The sequence below is a fragment of the Theobroma cacao genome, chromosome 5 (genome assembly GCF_053813885.1).
Source record: "Theobroma cacao isolate CCN51 chromosome 5, ASM5381388v1, whole genome shotgun sequence".
NCBI classification, from domain to species: Eukaryota; Viridiplantae; Streptophyta; class Magnoliopsida; order Malvales; family Malvaceae; genus Theobroma; species Theobroma cacao.
In genome coordinates this window covers 37,396,243-37,419,096 of record NC_142643.1, presented here as the reverse complement: position 1 = coordinate 37,419,096, position 22,854 = coordinate 37,396,243, and the positions used below count along the sequence as shown (strand labels likewise).

Genomic DNA, 22,854 nt, shown 5'->3' with positions numbered 1-22,854 from the left:
TAACAACACTCATAGAGGTTTATGAACATGTTAGTGGATATCCTTCTTATCATTTTAACTTTATATAATATAGTTTTCTTCATGACAAGATATACCAAAAGAAAGTTTTGACAGGTATTATAAATAAAACTCTTCATAATAGTACTGCACATTATAACTAATGCTTTAACATTCATGCTTTGTTGTTTCCATTAAAATGTTGTAAATGTTATTGGACTGCTTAAAACAATAAGTCCTATAACGAAAGTCCAGTTTAATAATAGGGATGTACTTGTCCAAAAACGAGACATATACATTCAAAATTCAAGATAAATGTAAAAAATAAACAAAGACTCCGCTTTTTCATTATTTTGTTTATTAACATACATGACCTATTCAACTTCTTAATATCTTCAAAGAGCTATGAAGCTTTGAAGGTAGTATTGTATGGGGAGTTGGCATTGAACATGCAAGAAGACCAATTGCTATAGCAAAGCACAAACGTTGTGCTTATCTTCGTTGGAGTGATGATCAAAACTTACATGCGTAAGTACAATACATAAAACCTTTTTACTTATCAGAATAAATACTGCACATGCGAAATACATTAACATTTAACTACGTACTTTCTGTAGGATCAATATATGCCTCATTTTGTTTAGCAACAAGAATCTACATTGATCCTAATATTCCAGAGGTTAATAAACTGAAAGGCAAGGTAATGACAAAACAAACTGTGCTATTTTAGTTTACAATTAGCAACTCCCTCTAAAGCTATGCAACTATTTGCCATAAAAACTATCAGGTACCAAGAGGAACCAGTGCAACCATAGCTCTAGCCATTAGAAAGTTAAAGCCAGTTCTAGCTTAGTTAACCAACCACAACCTTAATGGTCACAATGGTAGAGTTGCTAGCAATGGAACTAAAAAAAATAATGGTAAAACCTTCTCTTTATTCCTCTATAACAATCATAACAAATATTACTCACATAGTTTTGATCAATAAAGAATAAAATTCCTATTGGCATGTAAACTACTTCATATTTATCCCTCACAGAACACTAAGTTTGAGGTCACAGCAACCATTGTGAATGTGAAAGCACTAATAGGATGGTACTATAATGCTTGCAACCAATGTGCAGCAAGTTTGTGATTCTGCACTGGCAAATTTTGGTGCCAATGCATGATGAAAAAACACTAGTTCTAATGTAAGTAAACTCAAATTTACACATTATCAAATTGACTAAAACTACATTATTGTAAAATAATACAATGATATTGGAACTCATAATGGAAAATGCAATTGGTAGAATTCAAATGCTTACATTTGGTCAACAAGCAGAAAAATTGATTGGTGTTACCATTACTGAGCTAGCTACAATCAAATCCATAGACAAGATGATTTTTTCAGCTATTGTCAAAGCATTGATCAACACAAAAAAACCATTAAGGGTAGGACTGACAGGAAAAGTCATTGACCAAGGTATGACAATGTTCAAGATCTTTTACTGCAACACTTTCATACAAACCTTGCTTGAAACCTCCAAACTTGAAGTTGCCACAAGTTCAACAAGCCAAGACCCAACAATCTTTGACTCACCATCATTGGCCATGGGACAACCTTAAATGGAAGTGCAACCATCTCTAACCATTACAGAAATTTCCAAAGAACTATTTCCAGAAGAGTCGTCGAGAAAGAAAACAAAACCGAGTAGGTAAATTATATTAATGAACATAGTTTTCATTACAACTGCAATACAAAGACTATCAATAAACTAAACATATTCCATCATTCTATGTCAACAATAGATCCAAGGGAAATGTGACAACAACAAAGACAAAAAGGAAGCTTTTTTCAAAAAGGACCAGGTAATTTTTATTATTGTTGGAACATGTTTTTTTTAATTCCATTGTATTATATTCTCTATTGTAAAAATGAATAGACAATGGGACGGTGATAGCATTTTGTACAGTAGTACTTATTGGCATTTTGTTCTCATCCCTTGAGCAGTCTGATCTTACCAGCAAAATACATATATGCCAAACTATAAGGAGCATCTTTTTGTAGTTCCATTTTAACCATAAGTTGTTGATGAATGGTCTTATAAAACACTATAATATTTATTTGATGTTCATATATATAAACAATCATTTATAGGTCTGTATTCTAATTATATTAAACACCACTTTTTCTCGTTTTGAATGTACATTGATAATAAGTCCTTTAATACCTTTTTGCTTATGTTAATGGTCGGCCTTTGAGTGAAGCCACCCAAGCAAGGGCTTTAGCCTCAAATTTAGGGAGGTTCCATAATTTTATGATAATTATAATATAATTAATTATATTATAAATATATAAAAATTAAGATAATTAATAAAATATTGTCCCATTTTCTTATGCTTAATGAATAACTATTTCCTCTCACTTTCACATCCCTATTAATTCTTAACTATTTATCTGATTTCCTATTAAAAATATATAAAAGTCAAAGATAATTAATAAAATAATATATTTTTTCACTTTTCTAATTATGTATCTAATAAATCTCAATTTTTTTATCAATTTCAATTTCTACAATGCTATTAATTCTCAACTATTGCTCATATTTCTAATCAATTAACAATAATATGAGATGTTGATAATGAAATAACAAGATCTCTTGAAGAATTATTTACAATTGATTGCTTGTTATATATATTAGATTAAGCAATTTTTTTCTCTCCAAAATAGATTTGAACAATTTAAGATATATGCAAATATTTTTGATTTTCTATTTAGTGGTAATAAGGTGAAGTCATTAGACGATATTAGTTTGAAAGAATATTGTTTTAATTTTGAATATTCCTTAAAATATAACAACTATTCTGATATTGATGGTTTAAATTTATTTTCAAAGCTAAAATTTTAAAAGATATTATACAATGAAAGATAATAGTAAAATCAACCTATTTAATTATATAAGAAGACTCGATTTTGTTTCAAATGCATATATTGCTTTTAGAATAATGTTAATACTTCGAGTAAATGTTGTTTCTGGAGAAATAAGTTTTTCAAAATTAAAATTAATAAAATCTTATTTAAAATTAACAATATATTAAAAAAGATTAAATGGATTGACTATATTATTAATTGAAAAAAAATATTAGAAAAACTTGATTATAAAAGTTTAATTAGAAATTTTACATCTCAAAAAGTTAAAAAAAATAAAATTTTAATAATTTTTGTCTTAATTTAAAAAAAAAGCCTTATTTAAATATTCGCTAATACTAGATTCAGCATCAAGCGAAATATTGAAATCATATTCATTAAAGAAAACCATGCTACGTCTACTATGCAGCGCGGTGTCATGGCGTTGATATACTGGGATTTGGAGAAGCAAATGCGAGGAACTCAGGATCATTTTCCAAGATTTCCATTTCATTTTCACTCAATGTTATCCAAGCCTCTATTCCTCCATTGCTCCAACTAGCCTTTTGTAATATAGTAAAGTCCCTAGTACATGAACCAGCGGTGCCCGAAATACCATTCCAAACAGGTTTCCCCCATCCAAAATCAACTTTATCAAAACCAAAATCCAACCAATTCGTAAAGCCCATAAGAACAGTGTTTTGCTTCAAACAAATCTCTACGAAGTTTAGGTACTCGATGATGCCCTCTAAGCCACTTTGATCACCTTGTAGCACGCTCATGTTTGTGAGGTATTGAAACGAGCATTGGCAGGGTAAAAGAGGATTAGTGGATTGTAGGTTGTGGGAGTAAGTTGGTCCAAAAGGGATAGTGTGCATGGTTTCAGAAGATGAAGAGCTGGGAAAGAAGGTTTGATTGTTTCTCTTGACATTATACCAACTTCCATGCTTTTCATCATATTTCAGAACAGACCCTTTGTTTTCTTTTTCTTTTGTTGAAAACCCAGATTCCTTTGCTTATCCTATTGCATGTTATCTCCTATTTATAAGATTTTTTATTAATATCATTGAAAATAAAATTAAAATTAAAAATTGATAGATAAATAGATTTATTCAATAATATGTAAATAATCTATAAAAAATAGTACATCTATGTACAAAATTAAATCGATATTTATTGATCAATGAAAACATTATTGTACATTTTTTAATCAAAAGGTCTATTGACTTAAACTTTCAAAAACTTATTCAAATTATTTCATAATTTGTATGCTTCATTTATGAAATAATGTCTTTTAATCTATGGTTTCGATATTTTATTTTAGTTTTTGTATCGTTTTCTATGAGCAATTTCATGAATTTGACTTAAAAAATTTTACTTAAATCTTGGCCATTTATAATTGTGACTACTGAAAAAATTTTATGATTGATTTGAAATTCTCTAAACAAGAGACGAGGCTTGATTAAATGATAAATTTTGTTTAATATTTCCATTTGGTTAGCCGTGACTGAAAGCACCTAAATTCACTACTATCATTTGTTTATTATTTGGGACACATAAAAATGTTATAACCTGATAAAATTCAAAAAACCTCCTCAAAATATGTTAAAAGGACACTTTGGTCCCTTTTATTTTAAAATGATGTTTTTGATCCCTTTATTATTAACACCGATAGTCAATAGTTTAAAAAAATGATACCTAATACTACATAAATATTTTAGGATATAAATGCATTCTTTATAAAAATCTGCTTATGTTCCATTGCAAAGCTTAATAAAATTCACTTTGATATTTAATAAAATTTAATATTTGACAAAGAAGAAACAAAGTCAAAACTTAATGAAATTCTAGAACAAGATTTGTGAATACGGTAATTTGTCTTATTTTGATATTTTTGTCATAAAATAATCAAGTTAAAATATTTTTACATCATCATAAACCCATTTTCAAAAAAATTTCAACAAAATTAGTAATAAGGAGTAAGAAATTAATCTCTTGACTCGACACCATCAAATTTAAATATCTATCATTGTACAAAAGATTTACTGTTTACTATATTATTTTCAATGAAAAAAAAATCTCAAATTGTTGGAGAAATAAAGAGATTGATGAAACTAGATTTTATTTTATGATTTTCAAGACAGATACAGCTTCAAATTTCCAGGACTTCAAATCAAAATTTTTTAGGTTTTTTTTTTAAGAGTTTAGAGTGAATAATGAGCAGATTTTTCTAAAAAATATGCTTAAATTAAAAAGATAATACAAAAAGTATTTATATCTTAAAATATTTATGTAGTATCAGGTTTAATTTTTTAACTATGGACTAACGGTGTTAACAATTAAGACATCAAAAACATCATTTTGAAATAAGGATCAAAGTGTCTTTGAAGTGTTTTGAAGAGGCTTTTTGGATTTTCACCTAACAAAGCAGTTAATGTAGACAATTATGTAGAAGGTCAAGGGAGAGGTTCATTATTTTTAACGTTTAAATGACTTGACCAATAACATTTAAATGACCAAGATAGGCTAATCTTAGGGTGAAATTTTGGGTTATATATAAAAAATAAAAAACAAATGTTTCTGATACGATAAGAACAACTCTCAATAAACTATCAACTAGCAATAAAGGTTAAGGTTAGCTAGTTAGGCCAAACCAACTATCTCGAATGAGAAACATGACCTTATATTGAGTTTTAAGTTGACTAGAATTTTAGATTTTATTTGAGTAGGATTTTTGTTTGTGTACAACATTGAGTAGTTGTATGGTTTCAAACTTCTTGTTCTGCATCAAGTTCTAATCACATTATATTTTGAATTTTTATATTATAAAAGTGGATCTCTAGGCTTTAGAATAGTGTGTAGTGCTTCGTGAGTTCTAGAAAGGTAATACCTTGTAACTCTATCTTTCGCTCTAGGTGGAACTAGGTTTGAGTGAGTGTTCCTTGGAGGTTACTGAAAAAAGGTATGCAACGAATTTTAGGTTAGTTTGGGAAACCATAGAGATCAATTAATTACACTTTAATTTCTCAATAATAGAAGAACAATTTCATTCCATGAATGTAAGCAAAAGGCTGAATCACGTAAATTTTTATATTTTTTTTATTTGCTTGATTTCTCTGAATTTTATTTTTATTGTTTCTTGAACAATTTTCGTAACATCTCAAATGTGCATCAAACACCTAAAGCCAAAGCTTACAACCAAGTGAGCTTTACAATACTCTTGGCTTACCAAACACACAAATCTTTGTCATGATTGCAATTTAATCTTTTTTTTAGTACAAAATTAGGCTAATCTTTAATACAACAACCTAAAAATTTATTTGAAATAATTAAAAAGAAGATAGAAATTATTGACACTCTCTAACTTGGTTAGCTACTGTGATAAATATTATAAATAATCATAAATAGTACATTTAATGTAACCTACCTTATGCAATAATCAAACTTTAATAAATTGTAAATATTGTTGTAAGATAAAGAATATTGCAATCAAACAATAACATAGAATCTTATCCTTTAGGGTCTGGTCATTATCGAGATCTTTGTAAAAAGTATTTCAAGAGTAAAACTCTGAGTATACTAGATAGATGTGGAGGAGTACGATCTTAAAATCGTTTAGAGATGAGATTAATCTCAAACAAAGACTAAAGATATTATTGACGTAAGATAAAAAAATACGATCAGACTACAATATGGTATCATTTAGGGTTCGATCTTTGTAAAGAGTACTTTGAGAATAAAATTCTGAATGTGCTAGATTGATATGAAATAACACACTCTTAACAGTGTTTGAGCAGAAAACTAGATCCAGATAAAACATAAAGATATCTTTAATCGTATTAACAAAAAAAAATGGTATTTTTTGGTTAGATTTGTAAGCTCAATAAAATAATATTCAAAAGGGGGTAAATTGAATATTTAAAAAATTTTTCTAAGTTCAAGACTTAAAAATCTTTTCTTTGAAGAAAAATCTTTTTTTTTTTAAACTCTCACAACTAAGAAAATATTTTCAAGAAAGTTTGCTATATGAAAAACAAATATAAATAGAAGGAAGAAAAGCTAGACACAATTGTTTTATAGAGCTTTGGCCTTTTTGCCTATGTCATTTCCCTTTCATCACTAAGGAGTTTGTATTCCACTATATCAAATGCCTTTTAAGGATAAAGTATAAACTTTACATTAGTCTTTTCAAAGGCTAAGACTCAACTCCTCTACCTTTTTATGGTTAAGGTATAACCACTCAACAATAATAACTTTCAGAGGTTAAGGTAGAAACTTTTCAATTGAATACAAGAATGAAGAAATGAAAGCTCTAATGCCTCTAGAACATTGATAGCTTCAGTGAGTACAAAAGGTATACAAAGAATATCACAAAGGAATAAAGAAAGTCAAAGCTCAATAATCGATACAACGAGAAGATATAAAAGTTAGAGAGAAAATTTGATGATTTTGAGGATGATTCTAGTTCTCTACTCAAAGGAATGTTTTGCAGTGCTTTCTCATCTTTCAAATCAAGTTGAAAACTTGTATTTATGCTTTGGAAGTCTTTGGGAGCCGTTCAACTTAATTTGTACAAAAAAAGCCATTATTTGTGTCTTTTTTATGCTTAACAATCTTGAGGTATCCATTCTTTTTAGTTAGATATCGATGCTTTGTCTCCTGGGCTTCCTGGGTATCGATAATTTTAAATTAGAATGCTTTCTCTGTGAAATGTACCGATACATTTCTTTTAGGTATCGATACTTTTAAAGTTGACTACTCAAGCAACAAGGTATCAAGACCTGAGGGTTGGTATTGCTATTTTATACATGATGTCATAACGTGCGGGTCCGGAACCCGACCGCTTGATGTGAAGTAGAGTCTCCACCAATCTTTTTTGTCGAGGTGCGATTAGCCACCTACTTGAGTCTATTTTTTAAAATGTTACTTTAAACTTAATCTAAGTTCATTTTAAAAAATAGGCTTTAGTTTACAAAACAGTTTTTTGGTTCAAGAGTATGAATTTGGATGCACACTAATGTTTATAGGCTAAAAGGGTGGTCGAGAAATAATAAGGTGGAGGTATGTGTTTGGTTGCAAACCACTATTAGAAGGTTGTGTCCGACCTAGAGGTCTCAACTTAGACATGAAGCTCTTTCACTTTAATCATTTGTGCGTTCGACTCCTCTATCTGTTTCATGGCTTTTTCCAAACTTTGATCATTGCTTGGGTCACTAGGTACATTACTTAGACCTTAACAAGTGTTGGACCCTTCAAAAATCAATTGGCTTTCATTCAATGATGGCCAAAGGCATGGTTTGGTTTGGAGTGATAAAGATTCTTGAGGATGAATTCTCCTGATTTTGTTGAGACTTTCAACTGTCTTTGTCAATTTGGCAACTTGCCCTCTCAATTCTCGAATGTCATGTCCAATCTCCTCCTGATTATGTTCCAATGCACTTATACGTACTTCCAAATGATGCCCCATGTTTCTTAAACTTTTTAACCTAAACCAGAATAAGTTAGGAAAAGAAAGTTGAAACTTCACTAAAAATTTTCTAAATGTTTCTCTAAAAATGGATTCATTTTATTTTCTTCAAAGCAAACAAAACCCTTTGATTCTTTTTTATTGGAAAAAAATATGAACAAAAATAAACATAAGATTGACATGATATGTACATGGATGCATGAAATGTAACGTCTCCTTGATCAATGAATGAAGTGATGTGAAATAACTACTCCTAAAGTTTAAGAAAATTTATACACGTAATCCGAGTTCATCATATAAAATGAGAAGTAGATATTTATTCGAAATTAAAATCCTTTCTCTCTTTTTTTTTTAATTTTTGAAGAAAATGAAAGAAACGAAAAATCCCCTTTACTTCTCCCTTCTTGCTTCCTAAATGGAATTCCTTTTTTGTCTTTTTTTTGTGAGAAAAAAAAATTGAAGAAATATCATTTTCCTTTTATCTTTTTCATTCATTTTTTACAAGGGAGAAACTCTCTCTTGTCTCTTCTCCCCCTCAATTCTTTATAGGCAAAAAGAACTAAACAAAAAAATTTGCTTTTTCCTTGCTTCTTTTTCTTTATTCTTCTCCCCCCCCCCCCTTTTTTTTAAAAAGACATAACTTAAAGAAAAAAGCTCTTTTTTTTTTCTGTATTTATACTTTTTTTATCAAAGAAAAAAAAAATCCTCCCCCCCCCCCCCCCCATTTTGCTTTTTAGGAGAGAAGAGAAAAATATATTCTTTTGAAATTTTAAAAGAAAAAGTAAAGAGAAAAATCTTCTAAAATTAGAAATAATGAATATCCAAAATCTTGTTCCTCTTTTTTTTTTTTATAATAATAACAAAGAACAAAAGAAATAATTTTTGCATTTTTTTTTTAAAAGGTCAACTCTAGAAAAATAGACATGGTTATTTTTGTTTTATCAACAAGTAAGGTGTTAAGACAAAATTGTTCTCTCATGTGTCTTGATTCAAGGTGTTTCTATGAAAAGGGTTGGCATGGCTTTACTTAAATGTTGGCATCTTAAGGTTTTTCTACATTCTGAGTTCAATTATTTCACTTGAAGCTAAAGGTTCCAAATTGCTCCTCATTATCGTCTCACTTGAGCTAGTAAGGCATCCTAATCCTCACTCGTTACTACCTTCAAATGAATTAGGTTCAATTTGAGTGGGAGTGTTTTGTTAGCCCACACAAAGGTTATCATCTTATGAAAGCGTATCTACTTAACTCCCTCTTAATTAATAAGGACAGAGCTCAAGTAGAGAGTTTATGCATTAATGCAAACATGTCATGTGTGTGAAGGAACATATCAACCTTTGACCATTCATCTCATGTCCCTTATCCTAAATACGCCACAATCATTAAATTCAATAAAATAAAATAATCAAAGAAATAAACAAATAAAGTGAATACCATTTGAGCATTTGGCTCATTAGTTGGTGTATGATCCCCTTGTTCGAATTTCGCTTCCTCTAATTATAAAAAAATAAAGTGAATAAAAGCAATGTTATTTTTTTTAATTTTTTTAAAAATTAAAAGAAATAAGATCCAATATCGAATTAGAATCAATTAATTAAGTCTTAAGATAACACATAATTAATTACTGACTTGACTCTTGAAGTCCTTAGTAAAGTCGTCAAGCTATCATAACCTGCAAGTTCGAGAATCCAACCGCTTGATGTGGAATAGAGTCGTTGCCAATCTTTTTTGTCGAGATGCGATTGGCTTTGTATATGAATCTAGTTTTTTAAAATGTTACCTTAAGCTTTTTTTTTTTAAAATGTTACCTTAAGTTTAACCTAAGTTCATTTAAAAAAATAGGCTCCAGTCTATAAAATAGTATTGGGGTTTAAGAGTACAATTATGTGCAAGGAAAGTGTTAGCACCACACAATGCTTGCTTAAAGAACAGTATCAATTAATCATGTGTTATCTTTACGTAGCTTTAATTAGTAAATCTAGACTTCATATTTTCCCTTATTTATTTATTTATTCATTATCTTATTCCATTAATAAATATTGTAAATTTCTCTTAAATTTTCCCAATACTTTTGATGAAATTAAGACAAATTTTCTCACCTTAAGAACATTCAAGAGAATCACGTATTCTCTTGAAGAGGTTTCATCATTGGATTATTTCTTAAATTAAATTTTTTGTTTTTTTTTTCTTCTCATTCTTTTCTCTTTCTTTGTACAATCCTTTGTATTTTCTTATTATTATAGTTTTTTGATTTTCTCATAAGATGAATGAAAATCTTTTAACATTGAAATTTTCTAAATTCTCCAACACTTTTGGTAGAATTTAAAGAAAATTTTCAACAATTTTGCTTTTCAATTGATTATCATCTTTTTAGTTTTATTTTTTTTCTGAAGTTCCTAAACTCTCCAATACTCTTGGTAGAGTTGTAGAAATTTTGATATTCAAAATGTTTTATCCTTTATTTATTTTTATTGTATACATATTTTCCTTGAATTACAAACACAACAAACAGAATATAAAATTTTAAACATGAGGAGTCAAAGGGCCCATACCTTGCTTGGGCAGGTTTGGCCCAAGCAATTTTGGATGAAACAACAAGCCCATGTGTAGTCCAAGTTAGGTTAGGTCTGGTTGATTCAAGGCTCCCCTCTGGCTTATTGGGCCACAGGTCCCGAACAGAAAATTCTGCAAAATTTGATAAATATTTTTCTCTTTACCCATTTTTCTTTGATAGAAGCGCTTCTCCCTAAAACTCTATCCATTTTCCTAGATCTACAAAAACCCGAACCAAAAAAGAGAGGTTTCAAAAATAACAGTACACTCCTTTCTTTGGTTTTTTTTTTTTATTATGTTGTTGAAGGGTAGACTAAGATTTTTTTTGGTTTGTTTTTGAAATCTGGTGGGCCTAGTAGGCTTTGGACTTTAAAAGCCCAAAGAACCAACCTGGAATTAGACTTAAAAGTGTCTTTGAACTTCAATCTTAAAAAGACTTTATCCAATTAAACTCATATCCAATGTGATCCAATGTTAAATGGAGATCAATAAATAAAATAAAATAAAAAATACTTTAAATTGATTCAAACAAAATAAGGTGTGTACACATAATATGAATGAGGTATCAATACTTTTTGCACAAAATGATTTCTATTCAAAATGTATCGATACTTTCTTACAAAGTATCAAAACTTTTTAAATAGAATGCTCTCTGTTTAAAATGTATCGATATTTTCAATATAAAATGGTTTCTGTCTTGAAAATATTGATATTACTTTGTGAGGTATCGACACTATTAACTTAAAAAGTGTTGATTTTAAGTCATTTTAGCATTAAAACTTGTCTAAATGCTTAGCCATTTTACTTCAAAGTTTATGGGGACGTAGAATGTGTTTGAAGAACATGTTTTTGCAATTTTAATAATTTGTTAAAATCCTTTCAAAACTTAAAGTCAATTGTTAAAACTAACAATCTTTCTTTTTTGATATGATAAAATCAATGAGCAAAATTTGTCAAAAACTCATTTAAAAAACTCATCCTGAATTTTTGAATCAAAATTTTGTTGATTTTTTAAAATTTGATTTTGAAAAACTCCTCCTCACTTTTTGCTAAGTTCGGAAATTAAATTTTGGTTCTAAAATTCATTTAAGTTCAAGTTCAAAGTCAAGACTTTTGCAGTTAAAACTTAAGCAAATTTTCTCAACATACTTCTTCCCTTTTTATAATATCAAAAAGATATTCATTTCAAAACCATGTCTCATTTGTTCAAGTGCAAAATGATAAGATATATAATCACAAATAAGAGAACAATGAAACACTTGAAAGAGATTAGAATTGAGATAAACATAAACATAAACATATATATGTACCCAAAAATATCCAAATGACCATAGTTAACTTCCAAGGAGAAAATAAGCAAGTGATGTCCAAAAGAAATATCCAAGTAAAAGTAAGTACCAATATCCAAGAAACATAGAAATAATATTCAAGTACACATGACATGATCAAAAGGTGATGCAAATGGGATGATTGCCAGCCAGCCAACACGAGTATGCACAAAACAATGGACATAATCAACATGTCTCCCATGAGTGATGAGCTCATTATGGAGGTGGTGAGGATGGTTGTACCGGTGCCGGAGGTGATGAAGATTGAAGAGGTTGTTCTTTGTAGAGATAAAAACTAGCTTGAGTATTATTTTGTTTAACTATGTATAGGACAAGTGTCCACTTTGCTTTGTTGTACTGGTTTGATAAGTTAGATTGCTTGCTGCTGATATATGTCCTTAGAACGTGTAAGGATTGCATGCTTACCTTAATGTTATGTTAAACACTTGGATATTTTTGTAAGTGTTAGTCAAACAACTCGTGTATATATTTATGTATCTTTCTTCAGTTAATGACTATCGATATTAACTAAGCTTCTCTGTTTTCTCTATTGCTTCTACTTTCTTCTCTGCATGCCTGATGCTTCTGTTGTGAATCAATTATAACATTCTTCACCCTGCCAAAGAGAAAGTGAAAGTGATTTAGAGTTTCGGATAGTGATTTTTTTTAGTTGAGCCGATATTTGTGAGGTATACAAACGAGCATTGGCAGGGTAAAAGAGGATTAGTGGATTGTAGTTTGAGGGAGTAACTTGGTCCAAAAGGGATAGTTTGCATGGTTTCAGAAGATGGATAGCTGGGAAAGAAGGTTTGATTGTTTCTCTTGATATTATACCAACTTCCATGCTTTTCATCATATTTCAAAACAGATTCCTCTGTTTTTTTTTTTTGAAATGCCAGATTCCTTTGCTTATGATATTGCATGTTATCTCCTATATCTAAGATTTTTTTATTAAAATGATTGAGATCAAAATTAAAATTGATAGAGAAATAAAATTATTCAATAATATGTATATAATCTATAAGAAACAGTATCTATGTACAAAATTTAATCGATATTTATTGATTGATGAAAACTTTACTGTACATTATTACAATCAAAACGTCTATTGAATTAACTTTTCAAAAATTAATTCAAATTATTTTGTAATTTGTATGCTTCATTTATGAAATAATGTTTTTTAATCTATGGTTTAGATATTTTATTTTATTTTTTGCATGTTTTTTATGAGTAATTTTATGAATTTGACTAAAAAAATTTCGCTTAATTCTTGCCCATTTATAATTGTGATTACTCAAAGAATTAAATGAGATTTAATTAAATGATAAATTTTGTTTACTATTTGCATTTGGTTAGCGGTGACTGAAAGCAACCAAATTCACTACTATCATTTAGTTTATTTTTGGGGCACATAAACGTGTTATGGCCTATTATAGCTGCTTTGGCAATTAAGTAATTCACTACTATTTTTAGCTTTTAATCCCACAAATTGAAAATTCTAAAAAAAGTGAGGTAGTTAAATTCTCACTTATTTTATATAATTATAAAAAAAAAACTCAAAATAAAATTCAATTATGGGTTGAGCTGGTAAAGTTAATCCGAATTCAAAAAATTCCGTTTGATCTTATTGAACTTGAATTGACCAAATAATATATATTTTTAAGGGTTGATGTCTTAACGCGAGCTCTAATGAATTCGTAGTATAGAGGTTCCAAACTTTAAAGGTACTCTATGGCCACATATATAGCCCAATATATAATCCGCGTGAACTTGGGAATGGGACGGTTTAAGAGGGTGATAAGATTGCTTCCGGTCATATGTGAGTGGGAGGTGTTGAACTTTTGAGATAACAACCATAATGGTCATCCAATCTAGATAGAAATTAAACTAATGTTTTTCTTGTTTATCTCGACAAATTAAAATTATCAAAATTAATAGATTTTAATATTATTTGACAAATGGTTATCGGTATTATTTTAATAAGAGTTATTAAGTGTTCTTTAAATAGCTATAAATAGACTTGGGTGGTTCATCAAATAACACACTAATAAGATGGGTTGACAGATTAGTCTATATCAAAGCTTCCTTTAATTATTTATACTCGCTGGTCATTGTGTCTTTCTTTAATCTCGAATTTATAAATATTTATTTTTCAGTAATTAATATTTGATTTGGAGATTCCATGCTATATGTTTTATTTTATTGTCTTAAAAAAATTTTCGTCAACATTACAAAATGTTGTTGAGAATTAATTAGCATTGTTTTACAATACAAAATTAATTAAATTACTGAAGATAGTGCAAAACTCATGGTTCTTCTGTTACCAAATCTCAAGCTAATTTTAGAACCTAAGCTACCTTATTACGGCCAGGCCGGGGGATGGAGTGGGATTCAAGGCTATGATGGTGAAGGGAATTTAGAGAGATAAAGAGAGGCAAAAGATGGGTAGAGACAAAGAAAATGTGAAAACTAAATAAATTTAATATTACATAGAACTATTTTTGAAATTGTAGAAAGGTATTTTTGTTTAATTAAGTTATGTTCTTATTTCCACCAATCTGGAATAACCATTACCAAGGGGGATTCAGTAGTTCCTATTCTGGCCCCTCTTCAAATGTGGTCATTTCATGAATCTAATGCAAGAATAAATTGGAAATAGGAATAACAGGTTCATAGCTTCTTACCACCTTGGCCATATGGTCATGGGCAAACCCACATTGAAGGAAGTAATGTCACATGACACCACTCACTTCTAAAAAGTTTTATTTATTATACTATTAATTTAGGGTTTTGTGTAGCCAATATGTAGTTAATATATTAATGGATGAATTAATTTTTTTTCAATTGTATAGAGAGTGAGGTAAAAAACTCCAAGTAAACGTGATTTATCAAAAAATAATTTATTAAAAAATAATTTATTAAAAAATATTTAAATATTAACAAAAAAATTTTTCTTCTATAATTTAAGATTTTCTTAAAAAAGTCAAAATCTAAACTATTCTCTTTGTCTAAAAATTCAAGTTCTTCTTCTCGATCCTGTGTTTTTCACTTTCTCAAAACAACTCATTTAGATTTTAATTGTAAGTAATTTTTAACTCAAATTAAGTTTTTAAATACTACATGTTTAAATATTTTTGATTAATTTGATAGTTTGAGTTTATAATTATAATCAAGCTAATTAAAATAGTATTGCATGTCAAATAATATCTTGAAATTTTGAGTCTTTTTTTAATTTATTTTGTAGATATATTATTTGAGTATTTGATTTTTGTATTTAACTTTATGTGATTTGTGGATGCTTGTATTTAGTTTTGATCAATGAATAGAAAATTGTCATATTGTCAGTTGTTGAACTTGATAATTTGCTATATAAGATTATATTTATTTAATTTTAATATCTTAGTTTATGCTAATGAGAAGTAATTTTTAACAAGTTTTTATAATTTTAGATAAATAAGTTAAAGAAAGATATTTTTTTTAAAAAAATTGTCTCACAAGACTCAGAAATTTTAACGAGTGGATGAATGATTGTTTTGTGACATATATTAAAGAATATGCATTTGATAGTGTTTCTCTTCATACTATCATATATTGTTGTCAAAATATGAAAAATTGTCTTGAAAAATTAATAGTTGTTTTAAATATTTTATTTTGAAGTATTAAATAGATGTATTGAATTAATTTTTTTAATTTAATATTAAAATTTCAAGTTTATGAATTTTAATATATTTATATATTTTTTAATTATTACTATTATTTTAATTATGGCATCACTTAAAAAAATTTTGTAAATCTGTCCCTGCATAGGTAGCTTAAGTTCTATGTATAGAACTTGACGGGGGCCTTGTTGTTAGCGAAACCATTTTCCTTTAACTACCAAAAATGTTTTAGTTTGTTGATCATACTTTTCTTTCTACTCAACTTTTTGTGTTTTTCTTGGAACCTGATGGGACTCTGGTGCCTCAGTTCTTTCTCTGTTGCACCAAGCAAATTTGCAACAGTTTGCAATAATTGTAACTCATGGGGGAAGAAGAACCATTTTGTGCATTGCCAAGGAAGTGGAAATGCCATAAATACTAGTGGCATTTCTTCAGTTTTAAGAGAAATATCGGAAATGGTTAATGCTGATCGTGGTGCAACTGTTATGGATGCAGGGAGCTTGGTGATGTCATTAAATGGGAATAGCCAGGCAGATATTGCAGTTAAAGAGTTGGTGCCTTGTGGAGGTTCAACTACTTCTTTAGTGGAGCTGCAAGAGGGCATTGGCATTGTTAAGTTTCTTAGAGGGAAGGATTTCTTCATTACCGGTTCAACTGGATTTCTTGCCAAAGGTATTTTCTTCTTTCTATTCATCACTTGCGTTTTAATTCGATAATTAAGTTGACATGCTTAGTAGACAGTTTGTACGAAAAATGAGTATCTTTTATTCTTTTCAATAAAGTATTTTTTTTTTATAATTGAGAGAAGGGGGATTCGAACTCTACTCATTAGGCAGAGGATAATGCAGCAACGAATGAGCTATGCTCAGGTGCCAATAAATCATTTTTATTCATTCAAATCTTCTTATTTTATTAATAATATGCAGTTCTTATTGAGAAGATTTTACGAACTGTGCCTGATGTTGGGAAGATATTTCTCTTGATTAAGGCCAAAAACAGAGAAGCTGCAATGGAAAGATTGAAGAGTGAAGTATGTTATGTATAATTGTACCGTTTGTTGCTTATCCTGATTGATTCTTATATCTTCCAACCCCTTTTCCTGGTATTGAATCAAATTTTAGTTTTTGTTTTGTTTTAGATCATAAATGCAGAACTTTTCAAGTGTCTACAGCAAACATATGGAAATAGTTACAAAAATTTCATGTTGAGCAAACTGGTCCCTGTGGTAGGAAATGTCTGTGAATCTGATCTTGGCCTGGATGGTGATTTAGCTGATATGATTGCAAAAGAAGTCGACATAATTGTGAATTCTGCAGCTAAAACAACTTTCGATGAAAGGTTATGGCCTTTAACTTATCTCTAAGATTGTTGTGTAGAACACTATCATCTCCCACAAACCAGCAGTAAATCAATCACAAAATCTCTCACAAAACAGCACCAAATCACTCACAAACCAGAAGCAAATGAGCAATAGATCAGCAGCAAGATTAGCAGCATGTGTTACAATATTTTCTGTAAAGAGACGTTGCACCAATTTTGGAAGATTGATACACAATTATTGACCCTATAATCTCTCCCTATTGTTGGACAAAGTTTCTTTGTATAACATGGTTTGTAAGCTATCTAAAGAGAGGAGAACCAACTAAGAGCTCAAGCTAGCAGAAAAAATACAAAAACTGATACGTTTGTTTTTCTCTTCCTCTCTTGTCTAATATCTCTCTCAACTTCTTTCTCCCCTCTCCTTTGTTTTAAAGTTTCTTCATGTTGAACTGTTGAGAATAAGATCAGTACGTATCATAGCAAATTTATTTAATCACTGTCATTATGGAGTTGCAGGTATGATGTTGCCATAGATGTAAATACAAAAGGAGCACGCCACCTCATGGGTTTTGCCAAGAAGTGCCAGAAACTTGAACTCTTTTTGCAAGTATCAACGGGCAAGTATCAAAAGCAAAATATGAACGCTCATGAGATTCGGGGAAATTTTTTCAAGAATAACTGATTCCTAGCTTATCTGGCATCTATATAATTCTTGTACAATTTTTAGGTTTACTTTTGCTTTTTTTGATTCTAGAAGCAACTTGTATATAAACTCAAGGACTTCTAGTGTTTTGCGATTAAGCAGATCTGTTCTTTTTAACGTGCAGCATATGTTAATGGCCAGAGACAAGGAAGAATTATGGAAAAGCCATTCGACATAGGAGATTGCATTGCAAGGGAAAATTTAATTTCTGAAACCACACCCACATCCATACCTGAGTTAGATGTTGAAGATGAGTTACTGTTGGCTTTAAATTCCAAGAAAGGTTTTGATGACACTGAAGTGGCTCAGAAGATGAAAGAATTGGGTTTGGAAAGGTGACAATTCTCATTATCTTCTTTCCATCCTCAGGTATTCATGTGGTTTAAGCTTGAGAAGGAGGAGAATAGATTATAAACATTTAGAATCATAATACTCTCAAATTTATACACACTTTACAGAAAGAGTAATACAAATAATTTCTTTTCTACATTTCCTCTGTGATTAATGTAATTTTTCTTCGTTCAAAAAAAAAATTAATGTAATTTTCTGCACGACACAAAAAGGAGGTTTTAATCAAAGTACTGACATGATGATCAACACATGATCAGAGCTAGAAAATATGGATGGCAAGACGCGTATGCCTTCACGAAGGCTATGGGAGAAATGATGATCAATAATATGAGAGGAGAAATACCGGTAGTGATAATTCGACCTAGTGTTATTGAGAGCACTTGCAAGGAACCATTCCCTGGATGGATGGAGGGAAATAGGTATCTCTTGTTTAACTTTTTATATGATGCAATTATTTTTGACAAAATTTGAGATGCCCTTTTCTTTCTCTCTCAGGATGATGGATCCACTAGTATTATGCTATGGGAAAGGGCAGCTAACAGGTTTCCTGGCTGATCCCAATGGAGTACTTGATGTTGTGAGTAATCATTGTCTAATTCATACATCAGTATTGGTGCTAGTGTTTGATGAATTAACATTGGAAAGTACATCCATTCCTCGTTTAATTTCAATCTCATGAAGGCTTGTTGTTTTCTTGCCGGGACGGATTACAGGTTCCAGCAGACATGGTTGTCAATGCAACCTTGGCAGCCATAGCAAGACATGGAATGACCCCAAAACCAGATATTAGCATCTATCACATTGCATCATCAGTTGTAAATCCATTGGTTTTCCAGGATTTAGCCAGACTACTCTATGAGCACTACAGCTCCTCACCATTTCTTGACTCAAAGGGAAGCCCGATCCATGTTCCATCAGTAAAGCTGTTCAACTCCATGGAGGATTTCTCCGCTCACCTCTGGAGAGATGCTACTCAGAAAGCTGGATTGACAGCTGTGGCATCTTGGGGTGGAAAGCTGTCTCAGAAGCTTGAAACGATATGCAGGAAGTCAGTGGAGCAAGCAAAGTACTTGGCTAATAAATATGAGGCATACACATTCTATGGTGGAAGGTAGGTTACATTCTCTGTTAGGCCGTGGATTTTACTATGCTCGTAATCTTCAAATCTTGGTCAGTTTTGATATATGAGCCATGGATTGTGGGGAACAACAAATTTACCATTGAAAGACAGCAGAATTCTGCAAAACTCCTGGAAAAATTCATCAGAATTTTAAAAGATTGATTAATTAATTAAGATCAGAAATTGCCTGAACAGTCATGTTGACTTAAATCTTGTTAAGTCAATTATTTTATTTGTTTACTTGTTTGGATTTGTTTCATTGTTGAAAAATAGAAACTGATAAAGATAAATTTCAAATCAACAAATGTCAGGTTTGACAACAGCAACACTGAGAGACTAATGGAGATCATGTCTGAAGAAGAGAAGAGGAACTTTGGATTTGATGTGGAAAGCATAGATTGGAAAGATTATATAAAAAAAGTCCACATTCCTGGTTTAAAGAGGCATGTTTTGAAGGGCAGAGGGATGTGTACTTAAGTCAAGTCATAGATATAGTAGCTAGATCTGACAAAAATTATGTGTGTAATAAATGAATTCCTTTTCATTATGTTGCAAAAACCAAAAAATGCAGAGAAGTCTTACCTTCTTATTTGTGATGTAATTTAACCCTTATAAGGGATCTATCAGTAAAGTTTTATCTTATTTAAAGCAATGTCGGTGATTTTTTATAAAAGAAAATCCACTAGATTTATTAGTAAATGCAGGTCTAAGAGACTTTATTTCAATAAAACTAATCTGATCATTCAGCACTACTAGATTCACCATCAAGCAAAAATACTGAAATCAAATTCATTTGTTGAAACCATGGAGCATAAGTTATGAAGCAGGATTTATTTGTAATTTGCAAACTAAAGACTATGCTTTGTTAAATGCTGAAGTTTCTTTACCATTTGCATAGTGGTTGGTGTTCTTGCAATCAGATTTTTCTATATATTAAATAATATTTTGTGATAACTTATTTATTTATTTAACAAAATTAAAGTTTTATAGCCCAAATATCAATCTCATGATTCAAATCTTACTTTCTTCCCCTTTAAGCACGTCTCTCTGCTTAATTTTCCAAGATTTCTTCTTTCTTTCAGATCAGAAAATTGAAAGCCTCATATCATCAATGAAAACCAAAGGATTATGGCGATTGGATTGATATTATTATGATTGAAAGGAATATTTTCTCTGGTCTTATATATATATCTTTTAAAATCTATAATATAAAATAAGACCACTAGGATCCCAAGTGTCAACAGGCAAGACATGCATTCTACATGCTTCATTCCCTCGAGGATCATTTTCACCAATACTAAACTTGTTTCCTCCAGCTGCCATAATGTCATAGGACTGTTCCTCTTCAGCGTTCTTCTCTTGCTTCTTTCTGCTACCACGAAAGTTCTTGTCTAGAGAATGGAGCTTCATAGGTGTCTGACATATAACCTTCATTTTGCTCCCCTTGCACCTTGATTAAGTTTTTTCTTTTAAAGTAACATTAAAACAGAGAGACAAATTTTGTTAGTCGATTCTTCAATTTTATTCAATCCTCTACTAAAAGATTTATTTTTGGAAGGCTTCACCAACCGTTCATGCATATGAATTCACCCAATAATTCTGTAATATTTGTAGACACCTATTTCCTAGATAAAAATTAATCAAAAATAAATAAAATAATCAAATAATACAATAAAAATAAAAATTAAAAAAAAAACAGAAGGGAACAGAGATGGAAAAGAGTGAACGTTTGTTCAGCTTCCCTCTCCAGTCAACTTCAGCTACCTGTCCCGGGCTTGCTTGTGCTAGGAGCCTTGCTAAATCATATGATTGCACTCTTGAGATTGTCCAAAATTTTGGACAATCCAGATCTTTTAAAATGAAGGCAGATTCACCAAAAGAGGGAGCCAAAATAAAAAATAAAAAAAATTCTTAGAAAATCCTAGCAACAAACAACATCCGAAAAAGAGGAGCCACCTGAAAATAATAAAAAAGGATCCCTAATCTCTAGTAGCCAAAAATCCCTAGCCACAAGAACAAGCAATCAAAAAAAATCTCTAGCAAGCTTCCTAACAGCCAAAAAATTCACAATCAAACCCAAAAAGAAAAACCAAAAATCGTAGGTAAAAAAGGTTTTTTGTGTCGCCGGTAAGAGAATAGTGAGTGAAAGAGGGAGATCGGTTTCTTTGGGGTGGCCGGCGGTTGCAAAGTCAAAAAGGGGAAGAAGGGTCGTCGGTAAGAGAAGAGTGAGTGAAAGAGGGAGATCGATTTCTTTAGGGTGGCCGGCGGCTGCGAAGTCAAAAAGGGGAAGAAAGGCCGACGACTTGTGAGAGAGAAAGGAGAGAAGAAGGGAAATGAGTGTAGAGAGAAGGGAGAGAGTTTGGTCAGTAGAGAAAGAAAATGGTGAAGGGAAATGAAATAGGAAGGAGAAAAAAAAAGGTTTTATAGCTAGGGTTGCAGAGCTCAAAACTACGTTGTTTTGAAACTCACAAAAAAATCCTTTCTAATCTCCCTAGACGGCGCCGTTTTGTTGGTGGAGTGTTGGAACCAAAAGGGGCCGGACGGAGCTTTGGGAACGGGCCGCAGGTTGGGCTGACAACTTGGGTCCACTTGACCCACAAAGGTAAACCTTTTTATTTTTCTCAAATTTGTTGGGTGATTTAGGTTGATTTATTATATTGGGTCTTAGGATTAATGTTTTAAATAGGTATGATCTAGATTTAATAGTTTTAACTTGATGTTCTAAACTATATAAGTATTAAAATAAAGTATCAATGAAAAATATAACAATATATATATGTATATGTACACGTAGTAAGTAAAAATGTTTGAGAAAAAAATATATATTGAAACTTAAGTAAACGAAGCATATATGCAAAACAAGAGTACGTTGCTAAATAAAATATGTTTACAGAGATAGATTTGGAAAACAAATATATAAATAAAATAAAATAAAATAATAATAATAATAATTTATAAGTTAATGAGATAAATGGTAAGTTAAAGATTTATATAGATTGAATTAAGGAATTGGAAATTATTATATCAAGTTTTAAAATAATTACAATAAAATAAGTATGAGAATCAATCTTAGAAAATTAACTTTGGAAAATATACTATAATATTAACCACAAGCATAATAAACCAATGATGGGATGATTGGTCGGGACGAGAGGAGTCGCAATCCCGAGCTAATTTTTCCTAGGTTTGGAATCCAAATTAAGGCTCCACCAGTACGATGGGAGGGTCTCGATTTTGAGATTCCGAGATTTTTATTTCAAATAAAAAAAATTTTACTACATAAAAAATTTAGTCAAAAATAAAAAAAAAATAATAATAATAAATAGATATAATGAAAAAAATAAAAAAATACAATAATAATAAAAAATAATAAAATAAGAATAAACTTCAAAAAAAGCATATCATATGTTTCCATCCATCATGCACATCATGGTATTATGATATTTTTGTTCACAAATATAAGTCCCG

At 30.3% G+C, this 22,854-nt stretch overlaps 2 protein-coding genes and 1 long non-coding RNA gene across 3 annotated transcripts; 1 reads left to right on the top strand and 2 right to left on the bottom strand.

The window, feature by feature from the left end:
• Nucleotides 1-3,324: 3,324 nt before the first annotated feature.
• On the bottom strand, nt 3,325-3,669 carry LOC148762840 (pelargonidin 3-O-(6-caffeoylglucoside) 5-O-(6-O-malonylglucoside) 4'''-malonyltransferase-like). Its single transcript, XM_088806646.1, has one exon. It carries the CDS (start codon nt 3,667-3,669, stop codon nt 3,325-3,327), a length of 345 nt encoding a protein of 114 aa, XP_088662772.1.
• A 12,693-nt stretch (nt 3,670-16,362) lies between these two features.
• MS2 (Jojoba acyl CoA reductase-related male sterility protein) lies at nt 16,363-19,900 on the top strand. The gene is made up of 9 exons (XM_088806771.1): nt 16,363-16,564; nt 16,819-16,922; nt 17,031-17,230; nt 17,729-17,829; nt 18,040-18,250; nt 18,524-18,685; nt 18,762-18,843; nt 18,980-19,377; nt 19,698-19,900. The coding sequence occupies exons 1-9, from the start codon at nt 16,378-16,380 to the stop codon at nt 19,861-19,863; spliced, it is 1,611 nt and encodes a 536-aa protein (XP_088662897.1). The 5' UTR covers nt 16,363-16,377; the 3' UTR covers nt 19,864-19,900.
• Nucleotides 19,901-20,563: 663 nt separating this feature from the next.
• On the bottom strand, nt 20,564-21,246 carry LOC108662100 (uncharacterized). Its single transcript, XR_001927880.2, has 3 exons — nt 21,151-21,246; nt 20,956-21,011; nt 20,564-20,852 (listed from the first exon to the last, which is right to left on the bottom strand). It is a non-coding gene; the product is annotated as an uncharacterized LOC108662100 (long non-coding RNA).
• Between the last annotated feature and the right edge of the window lie 1,608 nt (nt 21,247-22,854).

Excerpts from the sequence above, each read along its gene's own strand:
- MS2 (XM_088806771.1), top strand. The coding sequence starts at position 16,378 with ATGGATGCAGGGAGCTTGGTGATGTCATTAAATGGGAATAGCCAGGCA. Across the intron at positions 16,565-16,818 it reads AACTGGATTTCTTGCCAAAG|TTCTTATTGAGAAGATTTTA; the intron begins GTATTTTCTTCT and ends AATAATATGCAG. Across the intron at positions 18,686-18,761 it reads GGATGGATGGAGGGAAATAG|GATGATGGATCCACTAGTAT; the intron begins GTATCTCTTGTT and ends TTTCTCTCTCAG.
- LOC148762840 (XM_088806646.1), bottom strand. The coding sequence starts at position 3,669 with ATGAGCGTGCTACAAGGTGATCAAAGTGGCTTAGAGGGCATCATCGAG.